Source organism: Aotus nancymaae, unplaced genomic scaffold (genome assembly GCF_030222135.1).
Source record: "Aotus nancymaae isolate 86718 unplaced genomic scaffold, 86718_ANA_hifiasm-v0.15.2.pri h1tg000017l, whole genome shotgun sequence".
NCBI classification, from domain to species: Eukaryota; Metazoa; Chordata; class Mammalia; order Primates; family Aotidae; genus Aotus; species Aotus nancymaae.
The window spans coordinates 15,847,205-15,863,602 of NW_026988429.1; the positions used below are offsets into that span (position 1 = coordinate 15,847,205).

The window sequence follows — 16,398 nt, forward strand, 5'->3', positions numbered from 1 at the left end:
AAACCTGTGTGCGCTAACATGAAAGTGTATAGGCTGTGCTACTAAAAGGGAAAATGCCAAATTGCTACAACAGTCCCTATGGAGTAATGTCATGCATATTCTGGGGACACAAGAAACGTAACAGGGAGGAGTAGGGAGCTTTAAGTTGGACAGTAGCTCTCACTTGTTAAGATATTACCATCTCCTAAGAAGGACATAAGGCTAACTGATCAGGAGCCCAGATGATTCAAATGATTCAAATATGAATAAAACCCATGAGAAAAATTTTCTAAAAACTGTAGGCTTTTTTATTCAGTTAAGAGGTAGACAGATGAACATGGAAGGCTGTCCCATTTAAGTTGCCCGAAGTTCACAATCCACTTCATTCATCCATCCCACACTGCCAGAAATCTTAAAAGAAATAACCAAGATTGCCAAAAGGCTTTTTTCCTTACTTTTTCTTAGCAATAATAGTCAACAAACTGCTTGCAAAGAAGTTACTACTAATTTAAATTTTCACTGTGTTCAAAGAATCTCATCCCTCTAAGAAGCTCCCACATATGCCAATAGATCCTGCCACTACTGACAGGAGGGCAGAGTACAACTGACTCTACTTATATAAGAGACTACAAGGGAAGCTTTAGTTATATATTTTTTTGTTGTTAAATCCCTGTGCATGTTAGGGCAGAAGCTGGTGAAACCAACAAAGCAGAGCATACTCTGTCAAATGGCTCTGCATGGTTGTTTTAAATAAAAATAAAAATAAAAATAAATACAAGTCATCTTCAGAGACAACATTAAAACATAATGGAATTGAAGCCTGATACAAAAAGTAGAGAAATATGTACAGGAATTCACAGCCCAGAAGGAAAGGGGACCTCAGCAGGAGCCAGTGGAACCCTGGCTATTTTACATAGCTAATTTTGAGACAAGTCATATTTAGCACAAAAGCAATTATAGCACAAGTAACACTTCCCTCCTCTGGCTCCCAAATAAAAAGACTCTTGTCAGTCTTCAGTAACACTGTAATCATTCTTCAGGGGAGCAGGAATACCTAAGGTGGTCCCAAACATTGACACAAATTTTAATCTCAAACAGCTTCACATTCTGAGGATGGCATATCTGAAGACTGCCATGATGGCAGCACTGATAACTCCAGAAATGGGGACTGTGACAAACCAGGCCATAAAAATGTTACGAAAGAGACGCCAGTCAACAGCCTTCTTGGACCGGAGCCAGCCAACAGATACAACAGAGCCCACCTAAAAGAGAAACAGACCAAGGAAACAGGTTATTAAAGTGCCAATGGTATTCTGGTATTTTGGCAAACAGACACCTGAAACTGTTTGGACAAGGAGCCCCAGACCCCTGGACAAGAACAAGTCCGTGAAAGCTGGTTTACAACAGGTTAAGAAGATGGGAAAATGAAGGCAATTCGAAAATCCAACCATAATCTATACTAACGGTAGTAAAAGGACACAAGAACTATTTCTTTTCCCCTTCTAAGCTACTAGAATTTAATGAATAAACACTGCTTTTAATAACAAATTGAGTTGTAAGTAAGTCTTCCAAAGATTATTTGCAGAGTGGCTGATATTAAACCTAATAAACGATTGCCCGGAGACACATCTGGTAGCAAACGGATGACTCGGCAGGATCCACGATGGACCAACTTAAATCCTTTCAAGAAAACCAGTTTCTTCCTTTTCCTATAATTATTATATTGTCATTAAACAACCTTAAGATTTGTTTAGTTTCTCAGTATTTCAATCCTGAGAGGCCCTGAATATATGCCTTCTGTAAATAAACTGCCTTGCCAACATTCTGGCAAGCCTCGCAGACTTGTTAGAACCAGGCCTTAAGCCACCACCAATGGCAGCAGAAACCTACTTGGACAGAATTAAAGCACCCGCCAGTTTCTAAGCACATACCCATCCTGCCCTGAATGGCTTCCTCAAAGACAAAGAAGATAATGGTGCTGGCCGGGCGCAGTGGCTCACGCATGTAATCCTAGCACTTTGGGAGGCCAATCAGGTCAATCAACTGAGGTCAGGAATTACCAGCCTGGCCAACATGGTGAAACCTGTCTCTACTAAAAATACAAAAATTAGCCAGGCATGGTGGCGGGCGCCTGTAATCTCAGCTACTTGGGAGGCTGAGACACAAGAATCATTTGCACCTGGGAGGCAGAGGCTGCAGTGAGCCAAGATAACACCACTGCACCACAGCCTGGGGGACAGAGCAAGACTCTGACTCATAAATAAATAAATAAATAATGGTGTCAAGTGGAAATGACTCAAGATTTAAAAAAAAATTATTATAAAGCCACTACAATGAGGGATGGCTAAGTAACAAAGGAAGAGGTTAGTAACCAAAAATTACAGCAAGCTCCACATAAAAGAATGTTTCTATTATTTGGGGAGAATATCTATTTAATTGCTTAAATAAGAATAGACACGAGAAATTGTATAGTGTAAGCCTTTATTCTTGTAATCACTTGTCCTAAACTTGTGAACTCTTCAAGACTCCAATTACACAAAACTTTCTAAATCAAATATCAGAGAAGTAAATTTTAAACCCTACCTATTAGAAGAACCATTTGAAAAACACACATTGACATTACACTTACTTTACAATGTGTTGTACTGATGGGAAGGCCAATATTTGATGCAATCACCACAGTGAGGGCAGATGCCAGTTCAATACTGAAGCCACTACAGACACAAAAGGATTCTCGTCAGGAATTCAGTTTGACTTGAGAAGCTAACACTACTTCTCAAGTTAGCACAGTCCTGCTTTGTTCTACTCAGTCACAAAACCTCCACTGACATCTTTATTTGCTATAACCCCTAAGATCCACCTTATTTAAATCAAGCCACGGGATGCCCAGTTTCCTTATTCTAAGGTTTCAAGTTTCATGTTTATCTGGAAGCCCTTTTTTTTTCTTTGAGATGGAGTCTCGCTCTGTCGCCCAGGCTGGAGTACAGTGGCACGATCTCGGCTTGCTGCAACCTCTGCCTCCTGGGTTCATGCAGTTCTCCTGCTTCAGTCTCCTGAGTAGCTGGGATTACAGGCATGCACCACCATGCCTGGCTAATTTTTGTATTTTCAGTAGAGACGGGGTTTCACCATGTTGGTCAGGCTGGTCTTGAACTCCTGACCTCATGATCCACCTGCCTCAGCCTCCCAAAGTACTGGGATTACAGGCATGAGCCACCATACCTGGCCCTGGAAGCCCATTATTAAATAAAATTTGCACTTTTATTTAGAAGAGTTTGGTAAACATGACTCTTAGCTCCCAAGTAAAGACAAATAAAAAGCAAGTATACATAACTATCCACTCTTAGCACACACAGCTTTCTCAGAAAAGTCATTTTCTTCAGAGACCACTGGAGCTGAATGGATAAAATGTATGACCAAAATGTTTAAGAGCGAGACAAGTAAAATCTAAAAAGAACACACTGACAGTAAGAACATCAGGAACTTAAACAAACTTGGTTACTTTAAACTAGAGATTTGTTAGCACTTGACAGTATTACATCTCTGAAGAAAATGAGTACTGACCTCTGTAAGACCTACTCCACCTACTTACCTAGAGGGTGTGATCGGTGTCAGATCCTTCCCCATGGTCTGGATTACTCTCCTTCCCCAAACCCACAGACCAATACAGATACCAACACCACCGTAGAGTAGAAGCCATATTGGTGTTGCCACTTTTGAAGAAACATCTCCCGTGTCATAAACCAAATATAAAGCAACCAGAGGCCCAATGGCATTGCTGGAAGAAACAAAGAGGGCAGAAGTAATTTTTCAGGCAGAACTAGATCTTGGCAAGATCCAATTTGCTGAACGACATATCAGGTTGTCTAAAGCACAGCTTTCAAGCAAAAGGGCTTTTCTTTCCAAGGACATAAATGGAACCCCAACATACACAAAAGAAAAATGAACGCAGTTCTGATGGAGGGAGTGCCATGCAAATGGTGGCCTCTTTCTTCCTATAGGTAGCCTAAAGCAACTCTCAGCTTCCAATAAACAGTTTACAAACCAAACTACAAAATCATTCTATATGAAAAGCTTTCAAGTTTTTCATCTTACATCCCACAATTCACTACCAAAGAATTGGATCTCATCTTGATAGACAAAAGCCTTCTCTGTGAAAGATATCTGATCATCTATAGAAATAAAGTTAAAAACATTCTTTGTAATTCCTCTGAAGAGTAAAGCTGTACTGTCTTATTAAGTCAATGACTGCTATTACCTCATTCTATTTGTATTATTCAGGGTCCCATAAGTGCTAGGAGTACCACTACCACAAGCACAGGCTTATGAAAAGGATAAATGGTTTAAAAATAGGGTTAACAACACTAAGATCAATGTCAACTCACCTTACATCATTGCCACCATGGGCAAATGAGCCAAAGCAGGCTGTAAGGATCTGCAGGAATTGGAAGAGGAGAGAGACTTCAGGCTTATCCTGATCATACCATTCTTCTAGAGAGCCATTGCTTCCTTTTCTGTCACCTAGACCCATCTCTGCCTTGACACTCATGTCTATCTCAGATGCAGAGTGAAGGTCTGACACAGCATTGCAGTAACTGGTGTAACTGTCCATTCGAATTCGCTTCTTGGAGTCGGCATTAGGCCATGTCAGCTTCTCCATTTCTTCACCCTTCTGTTCACCTTCCTTGGCACGGAATGAATCCAGAGGCATGCCACATATTGCCATAGTATAGGAAGTATAGCTATTATTGCGCCTTAAGGGTTTGTCACCAGAGTCTCCCATGCAATCTCCCACCTTGGCAAGATGTAATTTATGGAGCAGCTCTTTGTACAAGCCAGAATCTTTATGCACAGTGTGATACTGGTAGTGGCCACTGGAGTTTATTTGGTTGCTGACGGCTTGACTGAACTGGACAAGGTTCCCATTAGGCAACTGCACTGCACCTAGTCAAGATCACCAAGGTGACATTCAATACAAAAAGCAACAAATCCAAATAGTAAGCCTCCTCACCACTGCAGACAACAAAGTGAAACCAAGAATTCCCACTCACCATTCACGGTGCTATTGATGCTGGTGTCCTCTTTCAAGTCCACGCTGGGAAGCCTTTCTCGCTCTGGAGCTTCCTCCAAATCTCCAAGTTTGAATGAGACTGTTCTCTCCTCCACCACAGCCTGGAGAGGCACAGTGGCAGACCCTACCTCAGAAACAGGATTCCTGTTTTCAATATCACTGACAGACAACTTTGTTTCTTCATGGTCTTCTTTCAAGCTATTCTTTTTTTCCATTAAGGGGCTTTCAGATGGACTAGACTTTATTTCTCCTAGGAAAAAAAAGGTTTTTTTTTGGTTTGGTTGTGGCCATACTACCTTGTTCCACATCTCCTTTCCTCCACCCTCAAAAAACCCATCTCAAAACAACAACGTATGTGAACCTCAGAAACATTTTTCCTGCCTGCTTTATCATTTGCCAGCAACTCTCACTTGGGAACAATCAGTAATGCAGAACACCCTATGTCAGGGGTCCCAAACGTTTTCTGTAAATATTTTAGGTTTTACGGGCTTCTGTAGCACATTCGTGTTATGTTTTTATTTTTACAACCCTTTAGAGATGTCAGAACCCTTCTTAGCTCCCTGCTGACCCATTCTGCAGTGGAAAGTAGCTCAATCACTGGAGTGATAATCTGAAACTGAAAATCTGAACTATACCCAATTCTATTCTTTTTAAGAGGATTCTCTCCAATTTCGGTCCAACAATTCAAGCAAAGTGGCATAGCTCAATGCAGGGAACTAAAGATGACAACTTTAATTTCCACCTCTGTGAAACAGAGAGATGTGCCTTATGGCTCTAAATCCCATAGGCAGACCCGAGTATCTCTTGCCTATCCCTCACGCCAGTGCTCAGTATGCTGACCTATCCATTCAGGCACCTCAGTCAAACTACACACTAACATAAAGCAACACTTGTCTCATCTCCTCCCAGAGAGGGAAAATGAGGTCAGAGAGTCCTGAAAGCCTGGTTCCCACCATGCACTTGGCACAGCCAGACTAGCATAGAACCTCTCGAAGGCTCCTCCGTTCAGCTGCAGTGACGCAGCATTCTTCCTAATGCCTCTGCAGTCTGTGCATCCCTCAGCTTCGAAAGGATACACTTCAAATGGCTAACCCAGCCTTCACATAGATGAAAAGGACAGAAAATGATTCTTTTAAGGAAAAAAAACCACAAGATTTAAAGTAAGTCTGATACTAACCAAAATTTACTCAGGATTTAATTACATGAGTGTGTTGTAATGGCCTAAATGATTCCTTCACATGACACTTGAAAATGTTTACTTCTAGAATCTGTGTTACAATTCTAGCAGAAACGCAATGTATGTTTGTATATGTATTTGTATTGTATACTGAACTACAATGTCTATGTGTATTCTAGCCCATATACAACACGTACACATTAGACTTAGCTTTGCGTTTCTGAATCTGAAGTTATACACAGAAGTAGTTGGGGCAAATGTTTCCTCTATGAAAATATCTTGTACCTACCCCTTATTTTTCATTAAGGTATCCTTATATTTCTCAGTAAATGTAGGGTATGATTTCTCTATTTATCTATCATGTCACTGGCAACTGACCAAGGAACACTAAAAAAAAAAAAAAATTAATGTCTCTACAGTATAGGCTGAATACTCTTTATCACTAGTTCTTAGGTCATATAGTCTATTTAAGAACACAGTTTGGACAACAAACCCATATTCTAAAATTTCCCTTTAAAATCTCTTATTTTGCCAATCTATCCTAATAGATTTTTACAGGTAACCAAACAAAAAAGAAATAAGCACAACATTAGTAGTTAAACTTTTCTGCTATAACTTATTACTTACGTTCAATTTTTCTCTTCATCCTGGGACATACAAAGAACCAGACGATAAGGGCACAGAAAACTGCACATCCCACCGAGATGAGGATGGTACCCCAGAGAGGAAGTTTGTCAAAGCCCAGCACTAGGAGATAAAATGGTGCATCTTGAAAACCCCAGGGCAACAGCCCCCTGCAATAATGTGTAAACCCTCCTCTGGGGACTAAGGGGTTCCCCAAGCCAGCCCATCACCCTTGACAGCTGCTGCCAGATTTAAGTGCACAGGGTTCACTGTGCTAGTGCCTATACAAATTTGGGAGAAAAACTCAATGATCATCTGAAAACCCACGCCAGCCTGGCCCACCTGAACACCTGCAAGACTCAAGTGTCCAATGCCTCTCAACATACTAGCCTTTTTCCTTTCTTCACTTTAGAAGATAGTAAGGATCATTACACGCTAAGGACCTGCGACTAGCTATGAAAAAGAAGTGTTCCACTCCCTAGCTCGTAATCATAACTGCCACATATTCCACTACCACCTACAAACTTATTTTAATGTCAAAAGAATGATGTCTCAGTAGTCACATTTGTCATGCTGACATAATTCTGTATAAAAGTGATTACATCCATTGTACCGGCCTTCAGTAAAATCCTCTAATGAGATTATCTCCTTGAAAGCAGTATCAAAGCAAGATACAAAAAACAAAAATACCTATCAAAAGTCAGTGATTTAAAGAATAGCTTTAAAAGTTTTGTCTTTCAGCGGGGCACGGTGGCTCGTGTCTGTAATCCCAGCACTTTGGGAGGCCAAGGCAGGTAGATCACCTAAGGTCAGGAGTTTGAGACCAGCCTGGCCAACATGGCAAAACCCGTCTCTACTAAAAATACAAAAAAATTTAGCCAGGCATGGTGGCGCATACCTGTAGTCCCAGCTACTCAGGAGGCTGAGGTGGGAGAATCGCTTGAACCTGGGGGCAGAGGTTGTAATGAGCTGAGATTGTCCAGCCTGGGCTGTCTCAAAAAAAAAAAAAAAATTTTGTCTTTCACAAAAAGAAAAATTTGGTGGTAATTTCACTAACAAGCCTTATCTTAAAAAAAGAGACTTGCCTAGCAACACTTTCCATGTGGTTTAAGAATGAGTAGTATTAGTCATGATTTTATTGTCACCTACATGCCAGTAGGCTCCAAACCATTAGCCTGTACTAAAGACAGAAGCAAAGCACTGGCCAGGTGCAGTGGCTAGCGCCTGTAATCCCAGCACCTTGGGAGGCCAAGACGGGCGGAACACCTAAGGTCAGGAGTTCGCTTCTCCTCACCAGTACATAAAGAGTTCAGTATATCCTAAGAACAGTATTTTCTCAAAGTTTTCTGTTTTGTTCCTGATTATTCCAAGAATAAAAGTAAGATTAAAAATACTTAGCTCCATCTAACAAAATGCATACACGTAATTGTGAATCTAAAATAAGATTAAAAAAAATTAAAAATTTAGCTAACTCCAGGGTCAGCAACTACTTAGTGAAGTTTAAGAGGCAAGTCACAACCTATTAGTCAAAACTGAAATCATTTCAGTGGGCCACAACAAATGTTTAAAAAAAAACTAAAGAAAATTTGAAAATATGGGTGCATAGCACATAGTAAGTATAAGCAGCTTCATAACACTATTCCAGTTATCTTTCTCTCTATATACATATACGTGTATCCTGTATTTCTTCCAGTGGTTCACAGTATAAAGAATAAAAGTCACTGCCTATGTAGTCACAGACCATCAGGGCCAAATGAGCCTAGATACCAAAACTGTACTGTCCTCCAAGTTACAAGTTACCAATCTTTTGTAGTTGCTAAATTAAACTTGTAGCACCATAATTTAATCCATGCCTTGCCTTAGTCCCAAACATGAAAGTAATCAACATTTCAACCTTTATATTCTCACAAATTATTTTTCCTCTTAGCTGCACGAATTTCTTCTTCCAAGTGCACTTAGAGCAGGTGGTAAACATCCCAACTCTTCTCATTCAAGCAGATTCACAGAAGTTTAATACTTAGAAACAATAGTATCTCCATTTGGGAGAGAAAAATGAGAATATCCAGCAAACCAGTCCTAAACGACTGATTACTGAAGGACCAGATATAACTAATGACTTCAGTAGTCGAGGTCAGTATTAATTCCAGCATTTTTAGCACAGACAGGAGAAAGGGAAGAAGGTCATATTATCGTGGATCCTGTGAAGACTAAAGAGGAAAGGTCTGTAGTGATTTAGAATCTGAGCAGGTCTCTTTGGTTGAAAAACTATCTAGGTTAACTCAGCGTACACTAGCCTGCAGCCTTCTGAAATGGGCGCAGGCCAGCCACCTTCTAGAAGATTTCAGCCCTGTAAAGCAAAAAGGGGTAAATTGGGCATTTAATGCAAGTTTTGTAAACAACTTTATATTCACATTTAAATGTTTTGATATGTACTTACACGGTGCTCCGGTATACATGATGGAAAAGAGGTTTATTCCAACTGTGCAGGCATAGAAAACTGGCAAAGCTCGCAAACCATTAGGAACTGGATCTGCCTGTAAAACATCATTAAGATCAATATCTTAAAAGCTATAAAAGTTAACCCATTTCCACAGAATCTTGTTAACAGGGTAGGTTTGGGAATTATAGTGCCAGTAACTGTCCCTCCAGAGTAGTTTCCAAGGCCAACTGGGTTTTTCCTGCATTTGCTCCTGGAATTCTTCCTATGAAGGTTAATTCCAACTTCTACCTGTTTGGTTTGGTTTTTTTTTTTTTTTTCTATTTTTCATAACAAGGCTACCTGTACCAGTGACTGATAACCTCCTAAAAAAACGATTTCAGTAGCCACATTCTAAGGTACCCAAAAAGCCCTAATATAAACTTGAGCACATGACTGAGGACAGGCTATACTCTACGTTTGTAAGAGATGTCAAGAAACAGACTATGGGGCCAGGCGCGGTGGCTCACGCCTGTAATCCCAGCACTTTTGGAGGCCGAGGCGGGTGGATCACGAGGTCAAGAAATTGAGACCATCCTGGTCAACGTGGTGAAACCCCGTCTCTACTAAAAATACAAAAATTAGCTGGGCATGGTGGCGCATGCCTGTAGTCCCAGCTACTCGGGAGGCTGAGGCAGGAGAATTGCTTGAACCCAGGAGGCGGAGGTTGCAGTGAGCCGAGATCACGCCATTGCACTCCAGCCCAGGTAACAAGAGCAAAACTCCGTCTCAAAAAGAAAAAGAAACAGAGTATGTTAGGACGCTGCTTACCTGACGACTTCATACCTTCAAAGACTAAAAATACAACATGCAGACTGTATCTATAGCAACCATCTTATCTAAACATCTGACAAAGATGCCAATGCTTTACCAAAGTCCAATGATAAAAACTGATTGCGCACAAGGTCATCTACTCACTCAACAGACTTTGTGCCAAGCACTATTCTGGGCATTGAAGTATAGGCGGGAATAAGACCAAGTTCCTGTTCTCATAGAACTGACACTCATGGCTAGGCATGGTGGCTCACGCCTGTGATCCCAGCACTTTGGGAGGCTGAAGCAGGCGGACCACAAGGTCAGGAGATCGAGACCATCTTGGCCAACATGGTGAAATTCTGTCTCTATTAAAAATACAAAAAATTAGCTGGGTGTGGTTGTGCACGTCTGTAATTCCAGCTACTCAGGAGGCTGAGGCAGGAGAATTGCTTGAGCCCAGGAGGCAGAGGTAAGCCAAGATGGTACCACTGCACTCCAGCCCAGGCAACAGAGCAAGACTCTGGGAGGACACGGCTGCAGTGAGCTACAATTAGGCCACCAAATTTCAGCCTGGGTGACAGGGCAAGATTTTGCTTCTTTTTTTTTTGGAGACGGAGTTTCGCTCTTGTTACCCAGGCTGGAGTGCAATGGCGCGATCTCGGCTCACCACAACCTCCGCCTCCTGGGTTCAGGCAATTCTCCTGCCTCAGCCTCTTGAGTAACTGGGATTACAGGCACGCGCCACCATGCCCAGCTAATTTTTTGTATTTTTAGTAGAGACGGGGTTTCACCATGTTGACCAGGATGGTCTCGATCTCTTGACCTGGTGATCCACCCACCTCGGCCTCCCAAAGTGCTGGGATTACAGGCATGAGCCACCATGCCCAGCGATTTTGCTTCTTAAAAGAAAAAAATGCCAGGTGTGGTGGCTCAAGCCTGTAATCCCAGCACTTCGGGAGACTGAGAAGGGTGGACCACCTCAGGTCTGGAGTTTGAGACCAGTCTGGCCAACATTGCGAAACCCCATCTCTACTAAAAATACAAAAAAAAAAAAAAACTAGCCAGGAGTGGTGGCAGGCGCCTATAATCCCAGCTACTCAGGAGGCTGAGGCAGGAGAATTGCTTGAGCCCTGGAGGCAGAAGTTGCAGTGAGCTGAGATAGTGCCATTGCATTCCAGCCTGGGTGACAGAGCAAGACTCCATTTCAAAGAAAAAAAGCTCCAAAAAACCCAACCCAAGACTCCCACCCAGAAAAACTAAAACCCTTTAGTGTTCTAAAGACATTATGTGGGGACTTCTCTACAGATTCAAAGACTATTTCATAATATAGGGTTATCTATAAATCAAACTGTAATTGACTCGTCAGAAGTAGTAGCCTGCGTATTTATCCTGTACGGTATAGCCCAATTAAGTATTCCCTGAGGTAAAAAAATCTGAGGTATTCTCTATACAAAGTAGTTGGGGATGGGGTAGGGAATGAATGACACTACTATGCCAAGTTTATTATGAAATACAGGTTCATAGTTTAAAAAAAATGTCAAAAGTTCCAAAGAGTCTAGCAAAAAGGTACAAAAAGAAAGGTCTCTCATCATTGTACAGATCCACCTAACACATAAGTAAAACTTCACCTGGAAATAATGTGAATGCCTGATCATCTAGTCATGTGGGATGGGAAAGAAGGTCTTCACATAACCCCCCATCTTCACCAGAATAGTTCACTTTTACATATTGGATATTCTGTTTTTGTCTAAAGAAAAGGGAAGATAACCTAAATATATTTCCCCTAATAAATGAGAATGCCAAAAGCCCTGTTTTCTTTGACTAGAATTTAAAAATACTCAACAGGAGCACTGAGGAGTATCCCTTCTGCACAATGCCAGTCCTTAACAGAAACACCTCACCTCCATTCTGTCTATTCCTACCAGATTACCAACATGCTTGGAGCAAACATTCAGAGAATAGAAAATGTTTGAAAAGAAATTTTTTGAAATAAAAAGATGTACTTTTAATCTTAATTTCCAAGACAGACTTTTAAGAGTTGGAATGTATCTTAATGGTCAAATATTCAGATTTTAGCAGTTAGGATCCCCAAAGCTTACCAGTCTATTTTCTTGGAATTTATCTCCTAAAAAGAAGCAGAAACAGTCACACTCACCTGAAAACTCCTGTTACAGAGGAACTGGCCTGCAACAGTGCATGTGCATGCACACGCAGAGTGGGGGAAGATCCTCAAAGTCAATATTGTTTTATTTCTTTATTTTTTTGAGATAGGAGTTGTGATCTATTGCCAGGCTGGAGTGCAGTGGCGTAATCTCAGCTCATTGCGACCTCCACCTCCCAGGTTCAAGCAATTCTCCTGCCTCAGCCTTGAGTAGCTGGGACTACAAGTGCCCGCCACCACACCCAGCTAATTTTTGGTATTTTAGTAGAGACGGAGTTGGCCAGTATGGTCTCTATCTCCTGACCTCATGATCTGCCCGCCTTGGCCTCCCAAAGTGCTGGGATTACAGGAGTGAGCCATCGCACCCGGTCCATCAATATTATTTTAAACACTATGCCAATCATTCATCATTTGATCATACCCATTACCATACCCACACGAAAAATATACAGTTAATACAAAAAATTAGCTGGGCTGCTCCCCAGTGTGGGCGACAGAGCGAGACTCCACGTCAAAAAAAAAAACAACCCAAAAAACAGAAAAGATACAGTTAAGAAATCAGTTACTATATCTAACTTCAGCTCTCAATAACAGCGTAGGGGTAATGCATTCCTCAGATGAGCGGTTCTGGCCACCTGAGAATCCCTTTTTGCACCTCAGAGGACCACCATTCCCCCTCCAGGAAATAAGTTTGTTTTCTGGAGGTGAAACACACAAACCATATCCAAAAACAAAATGATCTGTTACTCAATCATCAACAAAGGGCCAGGATAAACCTTGACAAAGCGAGAATTCACAACAGGAGATCCTACTAATGCTTCTGACTCTCTGCTAAGTAGCAGGATATAGGGTTCTACTACAGGTACTAAAAAAAAACCTGGTCCATGACAGCCAGGCACAGTGACTCACACCTATAACCCCAGCACTTTGGGAGGCTGAGGTGGGCAAATCACGAGGTCAAGAGATCGAGACCACCCTGGCCAACATGGTAAAACCTTGTCTCTACTAAAAGTACAAAAATTAGCTGGGCATGGTGACGCAAGCCTGTAGTCTCAGCTACTCGGAAGGCTGAGGCAGGAGAATTACTTGAAGCCAGGAGGTAGAGGTTGCAGTAAGCCAATATTGCACCACTGCACTCCAGCCTAGCAACAGAGCAAGACTCTGTCACAAAAAAAAAAAAAAAAAAAAAAATCCAGTCCATGACTACTGGTGAGCCTCTAATTTAAGCATCCTAGTGTCATACACTACAGTTGTAGGGCGTAGGAAGGCAGATGCTTATTGTACCTGTCTGCTGAAACACAATCAAATCTAAGAGTCCATAAATATCAATAAACTGTTTACTCTCAAATTATACCAAGCTAGAAATATTTCAAGTTTTCAAAGTGTTAAACTGCTATATTCCGCCAGATTCTGGCTATGGAAAATAGTGATTAGTGAACCACTTTTCTAGTCACAGAATTTCTATGAAGACAAATCCTTCCCTAGAAAAGCTTAGAACTAGACCAGACAAGTGGGTCTGAATACATTCTTACCCGCTGGGATTTATGCTATCTCCCTTCACTCAGATTTCTACAGTTTAGGGACATTTTTAAGAACTTACAATGGATTGTTAAGAGCCATTCACCTTAGAAAAAGGACAACTTTGTTTCCTGAGAAAAATGCATTTATTCTTACTGTAACTCAGTCCTATGCCAACATAATCCCTTGTCTACATTTATTTTGAAGCCAGCATGACTTCTTGATAAAAGAAATGCTATTGGGTCACTTAAAAAGAATTTTCAAATGGACAGGAAATGAAATGGCTGTCTGAAAAAAAATTTTTTTTTTTTGGGCCAAAAACGACGTTTAACTGATTCTTTTCACCTATTCTGAGAAATTGGAATCAAGTCACTACGGGAGGCAGAGTCCACATCTAGAAGCTTATAAACTAGTTATGATAATCAGCATTGCAGAGACCCATTTAACTGGCAGCTTAATAAAAAAGCCACAGGGGATACTGACTTGAATTCCAAGCTTATACATTATATTAGCCTGTATATAATGGTAGTTTAAACAATCTATATACAGCTATACAAAGTCACCCAAAATAAATTTCCTTATTTTTTTGCTCCCAGTTTCTCCAATTTCTTGGCACATCATAGCATTCAATTTTTCCTCCCTGACTGCCCTCTTATTAAAAATTTGCTTCTTTCAGAGAACTCCACAACATACAAGAGGCACACAGAACAAAGAATTATTTTAACTTTCCAAGGCCGCATACCTATACACCAATCACATCTGCAAAAGTACCACTGGGTTTGAAATCAACTGGGTGTGATCCATGAAAGGTCTTCATAAGGGAGAGAGTTACCTTATGGAGGATGAACGCACGAACTAGAAAGAATAAAATTCCAGACATAATTCCAGAAAGCAGTGGGGACACGAACCAAGACATCACTGGAATAGAACACATTAAGAAAAAATATCAAATAATGAAAATCAGAAACCAAAAGCTACTTTAAATGTCTAAGAGTTCGAAATTCTTTGGTCTGTCCCTCCACATGAGAACACATACTCCCATACCTAATGCCATGGTAATATACAAGAAAAACAAAAATTAAGACGCCATTCGGAAAATTAAACATACCAATTTTTATCAGTTCAGACCACTTGACACCCTTCTGCCCCTTTGCCACGAGGGAGAAACCAATGGTTGCACCAACAATACAATGGGTTCCAGAAATAGGGAGCTTCAAAAACGAAGCCACGAGTTGCCACACAGCAGAACCTGAAACAAAATCAAGTTTTATTAAGTAAATGACAAAATTCTATTATGTAAGTGCTGCATTCCAAAAGGTTAATCTGAAACGTTAAGCACAAAAATGGAACCACCCATGATACAAATTTGCTCACCCACCACGAAGAGGACAAAACAAAAAGAACTTACCGAACATAGCACTGACTGAGCCGGCCATCAGCAGCCCTTTGGTTGAGTTGTACATCTCCACGTCAATCAAGCCCTTTCGGATGGTTTCGCTCACTTTGGCCCCCAGTAAGATCGAGCCCACTGTTTCAAAGATGCTAGCTAGGATGCAGGCTTGCTTCAGGGTTACTACACCTGAGCCCACAGCTGTACCAAAAGAATTTGCTACATCATTGGCTCCCACGGAGAATGCCAAGACAAATGCAATAATGAAGCCCAGGATGAGCATCCATAGGTCCACCGATGGACCAGAAGCTGTAACACTGGGAATCGGCGTTGCCATTCTTTAGAGTAGTGGTTATTTAGTAAGAGAATTACTGAGAGGCTTTCAAGATGTGTAAACAGAATATGAGGTATCAAAAAATGCTATAATAAATAATATATATTATATAAAATTAAATACTGTAAACTACGGCACAGAAACCGAGCTGGGGAGTTACTGCTATACGTTGCGTATGGGCATCTGTTGTCTGGGGTTTCTTTGGCTCAGGAAGGCTAAAAGCACGGAGCAGAACTTCATGGCGAAGAGAAAGGACGCAAGTTCATCCTGCAGGGAAGGGGGGGGAAATAACAATAGCTGCATGACCCTAGAAGGCCAGTGGGGCACCCGCTCTACCCACGCGCCCGGGTCCCCGCCGTGCACTCTGCCGGCTACTCCGGACCCCATTCTCCCTAGACGCGCGAGACAGCGGGGCACGTGGCTCCGGGGCCTCCGCGCGCGCCCAGCCCGCGCGCGCCCTCAGCACGAAAACCGGAAAAGGGCTGTTCCCGCGCGCGCCGCCCGGGAACCGCCAAAAAGGCCCGCGGGCGGGCGGAGTGAAGGCGGCCAGCGGTGAAGCGAGAAGCCAGCCGCACCACCCACGCCGGCGGCCTCCGGCGCCACAGCGTCCGCGCCCAGTCCCAGGGAGAAGAAAGAGCCTTTACGAGGCGGCACCACTACTCACCAGGGGAAAGGGAGGGCGGAGCGGGAGACGAGGAGATCGAGGCGGCGGCGGCTGGAGCCACGGGCACACGCGCCTGCGGTTGGCGAGCACACGGCCGGGGTCGGCGGCACCGGGGACAGCTCCACGGGGCTCACAACGTACCCAGGAAGCAGCCGTGGGGCTCTCAGCAGACGAGATGAGGAAGCACGCAATGAGCGCCGGCAGCCATCACTCCAGCGGAGCACGCCACCGGCCCCTACTTATAGCTG

General features: G+C 42.3%; 1 protein-coding gene across 2 annotated transcripts; it reads right to left on the reverse strand.

Moving 5' to 3' along the window:
* Positions 1-264: 264 nt before the first annotated feature.
* On the reverse strand, positions 265-16,364 carry LOC105704919 (sodium-dependent phosphate transporter 1). Of its 2 annotated transcripts, XM_012434433.2 has the most exons (11): positions 16,151-16,364; positions 15,171-15,753; positions 14,871-15,011; positions 14,595-14,680; positions 9,289-9,385; positions 6,855-6,974; positions 5,031-5,300; positions 4,365-4,923; positions 3,572-3,757; positions 2,609-2,693; positions 265-1,241 (listed from the first exon to the last, which is right to left on the reverse strand). In XM_012434433.2, the coding sequence occupies exons 2-11, from the start codon at positions 15,487-15,489 to the stop codon at positions 1,080-1,082; spliced, it is 2,025 nt and encodes a 674-aa protein (XP_012289856.2). In that variant the 5' UTR covers positions 15,490-15,753; positions 16,151-16,364; the 3' UTR covers positions 265-1,079. The 2 variants fall into 2 exon arrangements, with proteins under 2 accessions (XP_012289856.2, XP_021529302.2); XM_021673627.2 differs by lacking the exon at positions 2,609-2,693 and having other exon boundaries at positions 16,151-16,249.
* Between the last annotated feature and the right edge of the window lie 34 nt (positions 16,365-16,398).

Excerpts from the sequence above, each read along its gene's own strand:
- LOC105704919 (XM_012434433.2), bottom strand. The coding sequence starts at position 15,489 with ATGGCAACGCCGATTCCCAGTGTTACAGCTTCTGGTCCATCGGTGGAC. Across the intron at positions 9,386-14,594 it reads GTGCGTTCATCCTCCATAAG|GCAGATCCAGTTCCTAATGG; the intron begins GTAACTCTCTCC and ends GATGTTTTACAG. Across the intron at positions 1,242-2,608 it reads TCAGTACAACACATTGTAAA|GTGGGCTCTGTTGTATCTGT; the intron begins GTAAGTGTAATG and ends TTTCTCTTTTAG.